We start from the raw sequence: 16,317 nt of genomic DNA, 5'->3' as shown, positions 1-16,317 counted from the left end.
CTAAAATGAAAAAAAGATGCTTCTTTTAGTTTTTTAATCCCTTTTAGGACAAAACTTGGAATGTGTGCTGTAACAGTGCAAGTGGAGATGAGCTGTTATCTGGTTACTTGGTTACTATCTGTTATTTCAAAAGATGCTGGTGGTGTTTAATTATTTAACTTTTATTTAAGTTTCATTGATTGACTTCACTGTGTAATAACATCTTTCAAAATTATTCCGAATTTACAAATGCTAATGTGTTAAATGAGCATGTTCTTAAATACATTTTGATGGAAGGGGGAGTTGATTGTTCTGCTTTCTGCTGAGATATTTTCATCTGGTTTCTATAGTAGTGACAGGTTAGTCTTAATTTTCCTCCAGGATTGGCGTTTTAATGGCAACGCTCAGCTGAACAATGGTGTCAAATAGCAAAAAGAGGAGAATGCTGCTCATATTTTGTGGTGTGTCATAAACACAAGTTGTTTTTATGTAATTAAATGCAGCCAGGATACAGGTTGGTAGTTTTTATTTGTCCAAGGAAGCGCTATGTTGCACCAGTTATTTATGCACTAATAAATTGAAATGGGTTGCATCTTGCGACATAGGTAGAGAATCCTTCAGATATTTGATCAAATCAGCTATACCGTATCTTAGTGCATCTGATGTGGCGATGCACAAATCAGATTAGGTGGACAGTTGTGTTCAGAAATATTACAAACTTGCTAATGTCATGGTAAATATTAGGATACAAAAAAAAATCAATCACCTGATGATCCAAAACACCAATTACCTCCCAATCTTTCAGAACAGGTAATTATTTATTGCTTTTATCACTTTTCTTCAGTGCGCCAAAAACCTTTAACTAAATTCTTTTTTGTTTGAAGGCTTTATCATGAATAGCATCAAGCTAGTTTGGAGATTTTTGTTGAGAATCTTTTTGTTCAAAGCTCCCAAAGAAGATAAAAAAAACCTTTAAACACTTGATCTCCAAATATGCATAAAGGCTAGCATGAAATAACAGCTTAAATGCAATTAATCTTCCACAGTTTGATCAGTTAAAATCAAAAAGTGCTTAAATTGCATGGTTGGAATATCTGAATATTTTCTGTTTTATGAATTTAATTGATTTCTGCATCCTTTCTGCTCTGTTTGGAAGAAAAATGATAGAGCAGAAGATCCAGTCACATTTCTGAGTCGTTCGAGGACTGGTCGTAGAGGTCCAGGAGGAAAGAAAACTGAGGTTTGATTGTGTGTTCATGTGATGCGTGTCAAGAGATGAAGAGTGAAGTGTACTGTTCTGTAGATCATGCATGCATTATTTCTTTTAATAACGGTGTTAAATCTGAATAAAAACATAACAGTCTGTGTGTGTGTTTTGTTAGCAGTCATCGTCCTCAAAGTGTGTTTTCTGCAGAATTTTTATGTGACGCTCGTAGATCTTGAGGGCAGGGCCAAGCCTGATGGACAGACCAGTCAAAACATCGTTACGCTGCATGAGGAGCAGAGACTTTCCATCGATTTCCTATTGAAGAGAGCAAAGTAATGCAAAGGAGTGCATGCAGGTTAGATTTGTTGGAAGTATGAACAAGATTGTCAAATGGTGCCCTCTTGTGGTTATTAAAGGACACAACAGCTCACCTGGATCCTGAAGGCAGCAGCCTGCTCAGGGAAACCAGCTGCTGTGAAATAACTGACCACATCTGATACAGTCCAGTCCACTGGACTTCCTCTTGCCTCCTCAGATTTCAATACCCTAGGGAAAAATTAATAGATAAAGTTTATTAGATAAAGTTTATAAATTTCCAATAGTTAAGTTATGAATAAATCCCCCATCTCATCTTACCCTCCCATTCCAGTTCTGTATGAGAGAAACTACTGTTTCCCCATACAGAGAGTTAAATTGATTGTTAAAATAAAAACACAAATATATCTACAGCATTTCACTCAAACCAACAACAACACTAAATGTACATTTTGGTGATATCTAGTAGTAAAGATGGGCATAGATATTACTTCAAATGCCAAGTACTGTTGTGAACGAAAAGTAGCCGACAGTGGGAATAATTCTTCAAGACATAAACATGCTTTTTTTCTGAAATTCATTAAGCCTGGTGAAACTGATGCTTCTGATCTGATTATGAATCCTTTGAAACAGCCACATGTTATCCTGACTGTCATGACTCAAAATGCTTGGGAACCTCTGTTGTATCACTGTGACCAGTTTTAAATGGAGCTCATAGTTTAATTGCTTTGATTTATCCTGTTTTAAGAAACAGGGACAGCTATTGCTCAGGAGGAAGAGCAGTTGTCTTTCAACTGGAAAGTTGGGATATCAATTCCAGGCTCCCCCATACTGGCCCTGCGATGGACTGGCGATTTGTCCAGGGTGTACCCTGCCTCCCCAACCCCTATTGGATTAAGCAGTTTGGTAAATGAAAAATTAAGAAACACCATGTTACTTCTCTTTATTATATGGGATGTGTATATTAGGGGGCTGCCCCTCAGGGGGCATAGCGGTTAGCACACAGTGGCCTTTCTGTGTGGAGTTTGCATGTTCTCCCCGTGCACGCGTGGGTTTTCTCCAGGTACTCTAGCTTCCTCCTACCGTCCGAAGACATGGATGTTAGGTTTAACTTTAATTACGGTTGTGGGAGTTGTTTTGTTGGATTTCTTGGGCACATGTTATGTTTCAGGCTGCACTGTGGCCTCACAGCAAGAAGGTCACTGGTTTGATCCTTGGCTGGGGACGAGGCTTGGACAGTGCCCTTTCTGTGTGGAGTTTGCATGTTCTCCCTGTGTGTGTGTGGGTTCTCTCTGGGTATTTTGGCTTCCTCCTACTGTCCAAAGACATGCATGTTAGGTTAACTGGTTACTCTAAATTGCCCTGAGTGTGAGTGGTTGTTCGTCTCTCCGTGTGGCCCTGCGATGGATTGGCAAGCTGTCCAGGGTGTACCCTGCCTTCACCCAAAGACTGCTGGGATAGGCTCCAGATTCCCCGCGACGCTTAATTGGAATAAGCGGTTAGGACAATGAATGAATGAATGTGTATGTTAGCTATAGTCTATGTAAATTATCTAATGTTTGCAAAACTCATCCAAAATCATCTTTCTAAAATTATTTTTAATTAGTGTTCACAAATAATGAAAAATGACAGTGAGTTTAGTTTAATGTGATAACAATATGTAGAAGGCAATGAAATAATATACTGGTCTCCATTTGTGATGACTGCTGACTGTGAAAAGGGATAAGATTAAATAAATCATGGTACTTTGACTGGTTTGGAGCAGGCTAGCTCTGCAGAATAAATCTCCTGAGTAACATTTAGCAGAATATATCACACTTTCCACTCTCTCTTTTGTGTAACTGGATCACAGGTGAGTTGATCCAGGATGACCAAGATATCCCAACTTAATCCTTTGTCTTGGTTTTGTGCAACAGGCCTGATTCCTGGGTGAGCAGTGAGTCATTCTGAGTACAGACAAATGATTTTTGCCAGAAAATCAGGTACATTTTGAACAGAAAATATTTTGGTGCAAAAAAAACAAAAAAACAAAACAAAACAAAACTTAATCTGAGCAAAACAAAGTGGAATCCAACCAAGCACAGGTTCAGACAAAATCATCCTGACTGGGTGCTTTACTGTATCGTGGAAATGTTAATGTTAAAAAAGCAATGGCTTGTTTCAACATTACTTTACATTTCTAGTTAGAATTAAAGTATATTGAATTCACATGAACTTTTTTGATATTATCAAATGAATTATATATTTAGTCATTGAATGTAAAGTGCTGCTAAGGTGCACCTTATAAATAAGGTGTATGAATGAATGAATGAATGAATGAATGAATGAATAGCAGTTTGGCATCTCTGCTAGTCATATGTCATATATAGTATGTCACTCGTCTAACTAGCCAAGCTAAATCAAACAAAAACATCAACATCAAGACGAGCAATTTTCATCTATCAGTTAACAAGGTCAAAATAATTAAAAGACACTTCCTGTGGAAAAAACAATTTACCTTATTTATATGGAATATAATTCTAAACAAAAACATACTTTTTAAAAGTTTTTCTACGGACAACTGTGCACACCATCTAGACAACAATAGTGAGGAAAAAACACAGTGTTCATCCAGAGGCTCCTTCAATTTACCTTGAAATAATGTAAATTAATTGTAAATGAATTACTATTATTCCTTAAAAACAAACAAACAAAAATCTATAAAAATTTCTCTCTGGGGATAAAAAAAAAAAAAAAAAAAAAAAAAAAAAGGAAAAGTATTTTTCATTTAATTAAAATTCCCCATATTATTTTTTACCATATGGCTCCACTGCAAACATATAGTTCTTTAAAGAGGTATTGACGTGTATGCTGAATTTACTATTTAATATTGTTTCATTATAACATAACGCAATGGCTAGTGATCACTACAGTTAATGAATGTGACAAAGGTTTTTTTTATTCATGATTATAGGTCTTGTAGTATATTAAAAAAGTCTGAGAACTCAATAAACTAATGTTTCCTCCAACTCTTGGTCATTTCATTGTGTTGATGTTTTGGGTTTTATTTCCTTTTCATTTCTTTTTTGCCCAATGTTTAAATAAACTTGGTCTCAATCAATCAATCAGTTAATCAATTCTCATCTCATCTCATCTCATCTTCTGCCACTTATCTGGGGTCGGGTCGCAGGGGCAGCAGCCTAAGCAGGGAAGCCCTGACTTCCCTCTCCCCAGCCACATTTGCCAACTCTGCGGGGGGATCCCGAGGCGTTCCCTGGCCAGCTGAGAGATATAATCCGTCCAGCGCGTCCTGGGTCTTCCCCGGGGTCTCCTCCCAGAGGGACATGCCTGGAACACCTCACCAGGGAGGTCCAGGAGGCATCCTGACCAGATGCCCGAGCCACCTCAACTGGCTCCTCTCAATGCGGAGGAGCAGCAGCTCTACTCTGAGCCTCTCCCGGATGACTGAGCTCCTCACCCTATCTCGAAGGGAGAGCCCGGCCACCCTGCGGAGGAAACTCATTTCAGCCGCCTGTACACAAGCTCTTGTTCTTTCGGTCACGACCCACAGCTCATGACCATAGGTGAGGGTAGGAACGTAGATCGACAGGTAAATTGAGAGCTTCGCCTTCTGGCTCAGCTCCTTCTTCACAAAGACAGACCGGTGCAGAGTCCGCATTATTGCGGACACTGCACCAATCCATCTGTCGATCTCGCGCTCCATCCTTCCCTCACTTATGAACAAGACCCCGAGATATTTAAAATCCTCCACTTGAGGCAGGACTTGACTCCCGACCCAGAGAGGGCAATCCACTCTATTCCGGCTGAGGACCATGGTCTCAGATTTGGAGGCGCTGATTCTCATCCCAGCCGCTTCACACTCGGCCGCAAACTGCTCAAGCCAGAGCTGGAGATCACGACCAGATGAAGCCAAAAGGACCATGTCATCCACAAAAAGCAGAGACCCAATCCTGAGGCCACCGAGCCGGATCCCCTCAACACCTCGGCTTCGCCTAGAAATTCGGTCCATATAAGTTATGAACAGAATTGGTAATAAAGGGGAGCCTTGGCTGAACACACCCTTCGGTCCCCCTTCTTAAAAAGGGGACCACCACCCCAGTCTGCCAATCCAGCGGCACTGCCCCCGATGTCCACACGATGCTGCAGAGGCGTGTCAGCCAGGACAGCCCCACAGCATCCAGAGCCTTAAGGAACTCGGGGCGGATCTCATCCACCCCCGGGGCCTTGCCACCAAGGAGCTTTTTAACCACCTCAGCGACTTCAGCCCCAGAGATAGGAGAGTCCACCCCTGAGTCCACCAGCTCTGCTTCCTCATCGGAAGACATGTTGGTAGGATTGAGGAGGTCTTCGAAGTATTCCCTCCATCGGCTCACAACATCCCGAGTTGAGGTCCTGCTTAGCCTATCGGTACCCATCAGCTGCCTCCAGAGTCCCATAGGCCAAGAAGGCCCGATACGATTTCTTCTTCAGCTTAACGGCATCCCTAACTGCTGGTGTTCCAAAACGAGTTCTGGGTTTACCACCACAACAGGCACCGACAACCTTACAGCCACAGCTCCGACTGGCTGCCTCAACAATAGAGGCACGGAACACAGCCCATTCGGACTCAATGTCCCCCGCCTCACTCCGGACATGTTTGAAGCTCTGCTGAAGGTGGGAGTTGAAGCTCACTCTGACGGAGGACTCAGCCAGATGTTCCCAGCAGACCCTCACAACAAGTTTGGGCCTGCCAGATCTGACCGGCTTCCTCCCCCACCATCTGAGCCAACTCACCACCAGGTGGTGATCAGTTGACAGCTCCGCTCCCCTCTTCACCCGAGTGTCCAAGGCATGTGCCCACAGGTCCGATGACATGACTATAAAAATTGATCATCGAACTGCGGTCCAGGGAACATGCCAGATGTACATATGGACATTCTTATGTTGGAACATGGTTTTCATTATGGACAATCCATGATGAGCACAGAAGTCCAACAACAGAACACCATTTGGGTGAGGCATGGTCCCCCCCGACCATGCCTCACAATCACTCCCCTCCAGGTCTCACTGTCATTGCCCATGTGAGCATTGAAGTCCCCCAGCAGAACAATGGAGTGCCTAGAAGGAGCACCCTCCAGCACTCCCTCCAAGGACTCCAGAAAGGGTGGGTACTCTGAACTGCTGTTCGGGGCATAAGCACAGACAACAGTCAGGACCCGTCCCCCCACCCGAAGGTGGAGGGAAACTACCCTTTCGTCCACCGGGGTAAACCCCAATGTGCAGGCACCAAGCTGGGGACTGATGAGAATGCCCACACCTGCACGGCGCCTCCCACCGTGAGCAATTCCAGAGTGGAAGAAAGTCCAGCCCTTCTCGAGGGTACTGTTAATCAATTATTATGAGTAACCATGGCAAAAGCAGTACAGAAACCTAACTAAGCTTTCAAAAGCCTAACTATAAGACTTTACTCAGCTAATGTGGCAGATGCTGGTTTGACTATAGAGCAGTTATTTAGCTAGCCCTCACCTATGTGCATGCATAAACCAGTGTCAACAGTCTTTCATACTCACCCTGCGCTGCTGAAGCTCATCCCTCCTTCTTCAGACAGGCCGGAGTCTCTCGGGGAGGCAGTGGGAGTGAGCATGCAGGATGAGACTCCAGCTTCTGTCTTACACCCCAAGCCTGAAGGGAAATTAAGCCAAGTGCCATCAGCCCTAACTGTAAACACCACTATGCACAAAAACACACACATTTTAAGATTATTTCAATTATAAAGCAAAGCTTACTGTTGAAGTCTGTGGAGGTGTGGTTTATTTCTTCATTTTGCATGTGACTCTGTGGAGGGAGTGGGGGAGACATGGTCAAATAAAATAAAGAGAGAGAGCCTGTCAGAGTAAGGCTTAGAGCACCAAAGTTATACAACCTTCGCCTAAAAGGAAGGACAAGAGGAGCGGCTGCATCACAACGCATCATTAGAAAACTGCAGCGGGACCATCTGTTGTGGGAGTATAAATGATGATGTGAAGTGTAAGAAATGCAACGGCGGGGAAACAAGTTTGACAAGGTTGATGAGCCATCCCCAGCGAAGGGTAAATGGCTGTCTATGATCACTCTGATTATGCTGTTTTGTCTTCAGCAACTACTGTTCTCATTCGAGTGCCAAGAGTTCAAGTCCTCATGGACTTTTGATGTTTGATGTTCATGTGTTCATATTTAGTCCAGACTGAACATGGAGAAGCAGACATTAGCTGTTATAGTGCCAACAACTTGACAATGAAAATCAAGCTTTCAATTTAAATCCAGGTTAAAAACATTTCTATTCTCGTGTGCCTATGTATGAAATCTGCAATGTAAGTTTCAACTAATCTTGATTATTATTATTTTTGCAGTTTATTGTGACATTTTATAGTTTTTTTTTAACACTTTCAATATTTTAAACAAGGTCATTTCCATTCTGGATTAAACTTCTGTTTTTCAAACTTATTTTTTGTTAGCTGCATTTTATACCTTGGTAGAGGTTTTTAATTCGCTTTAATTCATCTGTTACACTGTTTAACATAATTTAACCATGAAATTGAATCATATATACTTATAAAACTTGTTTGACACGCTACATTTTTTAAAATTCAGTTTTCATCCAAAATCATATCCCACCGCTTTTTCTACTAACAAATGGAATTATTTAGAAAGAAATTATTTCTTGGTTTAAATGGTATTCGTGCTTTTTAAATTAAATATAAAATGGACATTTCAGATCCTGTATTTGTATGGCAAATTAATTTGTGTGAGCTCTACATCCTGTAATATGAGATATAAAGTATAATGTGATTTTTAGGTTTAGTATCTGCCTTGTTTTCTCCAGCCTAAATATGGTCTGTGGTAACTTCCCTTAAACATAATTAATGTGTCACTTCCAACAGAGTTTATTGTTCAAGACTGAGAGAGAGTCTAAATTCATATAATTTCAAACTATTTCATTTTTCTGCGTTAACATTATCAGAGATTAAGTTCAATTCTACAATTCTCTTATGATTATCAACATCCTGCAATCAGTTTTATTCAAATTTAAAGACAATATATTTTTATGAAACCACTTTTTTTTTTTTTTTTTTACTTTGTTTAGTTCCTCTGAGATCACTTCCAAATGTCGATTTGGAACCTGAACATATTAGTGTAGTCTGCAAATAACACAATCTTTCATATATTGATACTTTGCAAATGTAATCATTCTTTATAAAAACATTTTTGGACCTAAAACTTATCTTTAATACCCCGCATGTAAATTTCTTAAGTCTAGACCATAGACTGTACATAAAAAGATGGACGGACCCTCCGTGACGTTACCCATAGGTATCTGAAGAGCTGAATTGAAGCTCGGTGGGCGGTTCTTACCATCGCCATCTTGGCAGGGGCATGCGTGTCATCTCGCCCAGAAAATACAAATATGGGCAAAGAGGTAGAGCTAAGAGGGGGCTATGAGCATCATGGTGGTTGATTGACATCTAGCAAACTCCGAGCTGCCTGTAGCTAAGAGCTTACCGAGCTAACCCGGAGATAACAGAAGCTAACCAGCTAACGGAGCTAACCGGCTAAAAACTGCAATTGTTTTACGTTCTTCTTACTTGAAGCGGGAGATTGGTATCTGTCAATCAAAAGGACACGCCCCTAAATATGCCGAATTTTGAGATTAAATTAATTTTAAACGGGCGAGTTAGAAAAAAATTCACTCCCCCCCACAGTTGTCATGAAGGTAAACCTGACCTATTAAACCAAAAATGGATTTTTGTACGAGGCTGTAAACATGTTTATTAATGCTGTGAAGTTGGTCTTTTTAACATGGGAGTCTATAGGGATTCGCTCTGTTTTGGAGCCACCCCCTAGTGGATGAAGGGGGAACTGCAGTTTTATGCATTTCCGCATAGGCTTCACTGATAACTGCCGGAGGTTGCCGCTTGGTCTAGACATATACTGATTTATTTGTAAAATTGGTCAGGAAATAACTTTTGCTACTTTTACCTTTGTCAGAAAAAAAAACTTTTTGAGAAGATAAGTTGAAAATATATTAGTGGATTTATAATAGCAGCAACCACATTTCATTGTTACCATGTTGCCATTTAAATCCAAAGTGATTTTGTTCTTGAACCCATTGACAATGTCATGAAATAAATTTTCTTCCATCACTGTTAAAAACATAGAGCTACAGTTTAGTTCATCTATCTGTTTAGCTGCTGTGCCATCTGTTGACTTTTTTTTTTACTTTCTGTACTCGCAAACGCAACCAAAGTCCCAGTGAAACTGAACACTGCACAAGCAAGACTGCCTGCTCCTTCTTACTCACTGGACAACAAGACTCACACACTGCAAAAAATTACATCCTGACTTTGGGAGCCTGTATCAGTGGAAGGACATGGGTTTGAGACATACACCTGAAAAACTAGAGCCTCTCAGTCAGGGGGCATGGCTTTAGTTAGAAACTATCTTCCCCTCTGGCCAGTAATTGTAGGTTTTTATTATGGTTTCTACTTTTTTTATTTGTACCCACCACTGGAAATTTGATGACCCAGCGATTTAAATCGACAGCACAGTTGCATATGTGTGCACTCACTGGTGGCTCCGAGTGTAGCTGCTCAGCCACAACAGCTCTCTCCTCCAAGTCATCACCATTATGCTGTGACGGTGACAGTGAGGTTCCTAATACAGGCTGAGTCTGCAACTTGGGGAGAACATCAGGCCCAGACACTCCTGACAGGTAAACAGCAAAAGCCAAACGTAAAGAGGGAAAAGAGAAGATCAAAACATATAACTAACAGAAATCCTACAAGTGTTATAGCAATGGTTTATCTGACTTAAAATAAAGTTGGTAACAACACGCAAAAAAAAAGAGGATCAAAATTTAAAACACTTAGAAAACATCAAAAGAAAAAATCATAAAAGATTGTTAGTAGCTAAAAGAGTAGCTGAAATCATTGTAACAAGGCTTATTGTAGTGACAGAGGAAGCAAACATTAGAGTCAGTCATAAAACCAGTTTCTCATAAGCACATGGACACACACACCTTTCCCATCCTGCGTCTGTTCCTGGGAGTTCTCTTCCATTGATTTTCTCTGAATCTCAGCATCTTCTAAGATTTTCTCAGTATGACCGACTTCAGTTGTGTTGGCTAACAGTGACAGTTGTCTCTCCTCAGAACCATGAGGATTATCCTCCTGGTCCCTTTCTTCATTCCCTCCCTGTTCCTCTTCATCGCTGGCTGTTTCCATTGGCGCATTGTCCTGTCGAACTGGAGACGGTGACTGCAATGACACATTGACTTTGGTAAATGTGCTGTTTAGTACAGGAGAGATTAAGTACTGTGTTTGTTCACTGAGCAGGGGTGGAAACAAATGGTGTCCAAACCCCAATTGATTGACTTAAGGTCTTCCATGTAATCATAGAATTACAGTAGCATCCAGAAAATTATATTTTATCAAAATAAATACCAGTTATCATACAGATTGAATAAAAAAACAAAAACTAAATAAAATTACAAACCCGTTCTACCTTATCTCTTCCAATCTCAAATAACACAAGCGGATAATGAATTAAATAAATGTCATTAAATTTAACAAAGACAAATAATTTTGATAAATTAAAATAATTTAAAAAATAAAAACAATCTATTCATTCATTCATTCACTCATTCATTCATTCATTCATTCATTCATTCATTCCCCCAACCACTCAATCCAATTCAGGGAAAGCCGGAGCGCATCCCAGCAGTCCCCGGGTGAAAGGCAGGGTACATCCCGGACAGCTCGCCAGTCCATCGCAGGGCAATAATAATGATATCAAGTATTAATATTTATTATTAATATTATTATTATATGCTGAGTACATTTGGATAATTAGTTTAACAATAAAAACATTAATAATAATAATTAACAATATTAAAAAAAAACATTGGAACCACATCAGCTTGTTAATATGCAAATGTTGCATTCAGCATTGTAAAACTGTAACCTCCATAGAGGTATATCCTTTTTTTTTTGTCAAAACAAAACAATCTTCAGTAAATAAAGATAAAGGGAAAACAAACAAACCTAATAAGACGGTCCTCCCACCTCAGCATGAAACACAGATTGATGCTGATTTCAAAGAAAAAAGTACTAGCATGAATGTGTTATTTAATTATATCACCATTATGGTGAACGTGTTTCTTTTTGTCATTTATTTAAAAAGTTATTATTTTTTTTAATCTCACTTCATTTAGGAAGCAGACAAAGTTTCTTGTTGTCCAGCATGTCATGACATCTGGATTTGTAATGTGAAATGGTGTTGCTGGGCACAAAAAACTAGTTGTGAAGTGCTGTTTCTGAGCCCCAAAGGTCAGGGTAGTTTTAGACCTATGTGGCTAATGAATGTCAGTGCATCACAGTGAGACAGCACATCATATTGGGTTTACACACTTTCCTTGTACTGCTTTAATAGTTGAAAAAAAAAACAACTTTTGATCCTGGCTCATCTTACATAACTTTACAGATGAGATTCTCATAATTTTCATAGTTCAGAAGCCTACATTTGATTAATTGAGGGTTATAATCACAGTTTGACAGTCATTTCACTGTATAAGACACACAGGAAAAATATCAACTAAATAACAGCTTCTGCCTCACCAACAGTCTGAGCCTGACCACCCCGATAAAACTTTTCTGATTCCGCCACTGCCTCGAAAGTAAGTTCAGCCTAATCCAAGTTGTTGAGCTGGGATCAGCTGAGGTTTTAACAACAAATTAGACCTGCTGATGTTCGTGTTACTGAAAAACCGGGATAGGCTTTCAGAAATTTACTGTAGTCAAGTTTGCACCCAAAGGGAAGAAAGAGGGGGAAGAAAGCGCTGTAATAAACGATACAAAGGGTTTAATGAAGCACAAAGTGAGAGAGATGCAGGGATGGCAACGAAAGGAGAAAAAAACTAGAGTAACGATGGCGCCTCAAAATGTAATGAACATGAACGAACACGATACTCGATTGTTTTTTGGCTGAGTCCATGCTCCGGCCTGCGTGACAGAGCGACGCTCACAGGAGCGCGGCAGCGGCACGTCTCAAGTTTAGACAGACACCGCCTACAGCGCGGCAGGCCCAGACACCCGCACCACGGACAAAGTTCCTCAGAGCTACGTCTGAGATTGTACCAAAGCCAAATGTTGAAGAAGTGACAATGAAAGCAAAAGATGCGCGAGCTTGCGCCGTGCAGAGGCGCTCTTTACGACGCGCGCGCTCTGGGAAGCCGCTCCTGCCGTCTGCTCCGTGTGTATCCCGCACCTTTTGTGCAGGAAGCCGATCTGTACACGCACATTTGTCGAAGCTTAGAGGACAAACGCAACACAAAACAGCGGAATCCCGCAGACAACTCGAAGACAGTTTTTTTTTTTAAAAAAAGAAGAAAAATAACCCAAAATATAGAAGATTCCCTCAAATACTTTTTGTAGCCTACATATAACATCGAGGTTAAACAAGACGCCGATGCCTTTCGTGCTGTTTGAAGCCCTGATGATTAATTTATCAGTAAGACATCGAGCCAGTTCTATTCACTGCGTCGTGTAGAGACGGGACGTGAAGGAAATAATAAGTTGGCACTGCTCACCTTTTTCACCGTGTTTTCGTCCTGCAGTGCGCTTTTTTCAAGTCTGTCAGCAGATGAATTCTTCGGCATCGGCTCCTCCAGCACCATCCCCCTCAGAGGAAGAGTAATGTTCCCGCAGCGGGTCCTGCGCAGCCTGCCCCTCGCCACTTCTCTTTCCATGACCACTTTGACTTTGCCACGGGTCAGTTTTTCCTCCGACAGCCGCTCCTGGCTGCTCAGATAGCTCAAAATCTCCTTCAGCCCCAGCGGCTTCATGTGGCCTCTGGTCGCGGCGGAGGAGCCCCCGCGGAAGCTCTTTTCGGACAGGCTGCGGACAGAAGCCACCAGTTTATCCCCCAGATCGGAGTTGGCGTGGTCCCCCGCTGTTCTGGCGCTCCCTCCTGCAAGTTTAACTTTAGGTTTGAGGGGCACCGTCTGCTTTTGTGCCTGTAGCTGAGACAGGCTACTGACGCTCCCCGAGTAAGTTTTGCTCTGGGTCTCAGCTCCGGACAAATCCGGCTGCTTTCCTCCGCCAGCTGCATCTGGTTTACTCGCTGTTTCCCTGCTGGTTTCACCAACGTTTTTTGCGCCTGATTCGTGGCCGAAATCGGGCGACGGACTCCCCCCTGTTCCCTGCTCCTGCTGTCCTAATCCCTTGTCTCTCGCTGCACTTGCTTTCTCCTCTTTACAGCCGCTCCCGACAGCGCAGCTCGTTGTTGCGCCACAATTGAGGCACCCGTTTCCGCTACTCGGGCTGGAAGCAGGCTTGAGCTTTTTGTTGGGTCTGCTGGCTGATGTTTGAGTATGGGGATCTGGGCTGGGCTCAGGGTCCTCCTCTCCCTCCTCCTGGTCGGTAAAGCTGTGCGCACTGTCGCCGTTGTTGTTCAGATGGTTGTGTTTGGTCCGCTCCCTCGGTGCATCCGCGCTGCTGCTGCTGCTGCCAGCGGCCGAAAACTCACTCTTTTTTCTGCTTTTCCTTTGCACCTTCGCCGCATTTCGATACGATATGGACCCCTTGTAGCTAACTTTGAGCACGGTTTGCTCATGAATGAGTTTTTCCAGTTCTGTCCTGGTTCGGTCCGGGTCTGACCCGTGTCGTCTCCGGACCATTCGACAAATCCTTTCCAGATCCGGACGGGCTTTCCTCGAGCGGAGAGAGTCGATAGTTTCCAGGATCCACTCCCGGTACTTGTTGGGCTCGGACATCTTCTCCTGTGTGTGCGGATGGGGTTTGGCCCGGGTGCGTCTCTCTGTTTTCCCCCCTCTTGTTGTTTCACAAGTGACGCTGTGTCAAAGCTGGGAAGCAAAAGTGCGATCCCCGGCTGGAGAATGAGGACGGAAGCCCGGCTGGTACGCTTGCGTTTGCTGGCCACTTTGTGCGCTTAAGGTGGACCGAAGATGGCGCCCAGGTCTCCGCACACAGACGCAAACCGGAATTTAAGGTGGAATTGTCTCTCCGCACAGAGCGGCGCAAGCTTCTTTGTTTGCGGACCCGATCTGATCAATCCGCGGTTTGCGACACACTTTACGATGTTTAGACAAATAAACTGACTCCTCTTGGTCAGGTTTATGAGCGTCACGCGGATCAGTGGAGTCGGGCCTCAACAGATGGGTGGGTGTCGGTTCGGATCCATTCCGAATCAGGGCGGGAATCACGAGTGTCTAACCTGGAGGACCCTGTAGGCTACACACCTCATTCATTCAATTCTCTTTCAACTTGCAGCTAAACTCTAAAACAGCCAGGAAACCCCCTTCCCAATAATAATAATAATAATAATAATAATAATAATAATAAATAAATAAATAAATAAAACAGCCCAAACGAGTCCAGTGGAATTTTACAAGTAAAACTTTATTGGAATGATACTCATGTTGCAAAATATTACACTTGGTGTTTTTTTTTTTATGTCACTGCTCCCGTGACTTTAGACGCTTTCGTTTGCGGCTGTGTCTCTCGTGTATGTTTGTGTGTGTGTGTGTGTGTGTGTGTGTGTGTGTGTGTGTGTGTTTGTGGCAGGGGTTAACATGGTTTACACTGGGTTCTCATTTCCCTAAAAGTGCGACAGTATGTACCAGCATTGGGCCTGCATTGAGCGGAAGTTTTTATCACTGCAAACACATCGAGGAATTACAGAATGATAATGTAGGCTAAATATAGCTAACTTCAGACATTTTTTTTGTCCGGAATGATCAACACTGAACCGGACATGAAGGAAATACAGCGATGTGAAGTCTCAACAAGTGATGTAAACAATATACGTAATGAATAGTAAATAAATCCATCTTAAGAAATAAGCCAGCCGATGACTATAAGACATGCAGCCTGTGACTCCATTTATCTGCCAATATTTCATGAACTTCAGATTCAGATATAAAATGTTGTCTTTTTCTGCAATTTCTCTCACAGAGAAGAAAGAGGTGGATACAGCTCCTTTTGAAAATAAAAAGTGAGAAATTTGGTCTTAAGTTAACATCCTTTGTAGGAGACAAAGTTTTCTCATAGAAGTCTCAGGTTTACTTTGGCGATTTAACTGAATCTGAGATAATGGATGCAGAAGCACAGCATTGATGATGAGGAGCATTGCTTGATTTAAACATGTAAGTTTGAATGGGTCTCCTAACAAACTAAACAATGTTTTTGCTGTAGAGTTTTTCTTTACCAATCACCAATTTACCTTAGACAGAGCTCAAACACTACACAGTAAAAGTAAAGATTCAGGATTTTTGGAACTTGACCCAGAAAAGGCACTAATAGTCAGTCACACTGACTATTGCACTGACTTGCAAGTTTTATTAGTTAATGACAAATCACCGAAAAGGCTTTAGTTGATACTGTGCTTCTATATTCATGTGTCTTTTAATCGAATCACCATTGTTAATGTGAGGCAACATTCAGGGAGAAGACGAACGATACATGTGACCATTATTATTTGGCAAAACTGGCCTAACTGGTGAAACTAAGCAGCCCACACTGCCAATTCTTTCATGTTGGGTCATTTAAAATATTATTCCAGGTTACAAATTATACACACAGACTTTCACACTTGCACAAATGTGCAAATTGGGAAAAGATGATCCTGTTTTTCTGTTTCTGAGCTGTTTTCGACAGCTGGGATTTGTGAGATCAAAAAGGTCCAGAATTTAAAACGATTAGAGAAAAATGTTGCCTGTTTTTGCCAAATTATCATCATTACTATGGCACATTAAATTATAGCTAAAAATAAAGGCAATTTAA

At 41.8% G+C, this 16,317-nt stretch overlaps 1 protein-coding gene across 1 annotated transcript; it reads right to left on the bottom strand.

Annotated features, from left to right (window-relative positions):
- Nucleotides 1–1,325: 1,325 nt before the first annotated feature.
- samd1b (sterile alpha motif domain containing 1b) lies at nt 1,326–14,288 on the bottom strand (the record flags this gene model as incomplete). The annotated part of the gene is made up of 7 exons (XM_079262791.1): nt 1,326–1,501; nt 1,618–1,732; nt 7,051–7,162; nt 7,267–7,315; nt 10,086–10,222; nt 10,536–10,773; nt 13,104–14,288. The coding sequence occupies 7 exons, from the start codon at nt 14,286–14,288 to the stop codon at nt 1,358–1,360; spliced, it is 1,980 nt and encodes a 659-aa protein (XP_079118917.1). The 3' UTR covers nt 1,326–1,357.
- Between the last annotated feature and the right edge of the window lie 2,029 nt (nt 14,289–16,317).

The sequence above is a fragment of the Telmatherina bonti genome, assembly GCF_933228915.1.
Source record: "Telmatherina bonti genome assembly, chromosome: 3".
In the NCBI taxonomy this organism is placed as follows: Eukaryota; Metazoa; Chordata; class Actinopteri; order Atheriniformes; family Telmatherinidae; genus Telmatherina; species Telmatherina bonti.
This window is presented reverse-complemented; position numbering and strand designations above follow the sequence as displayed.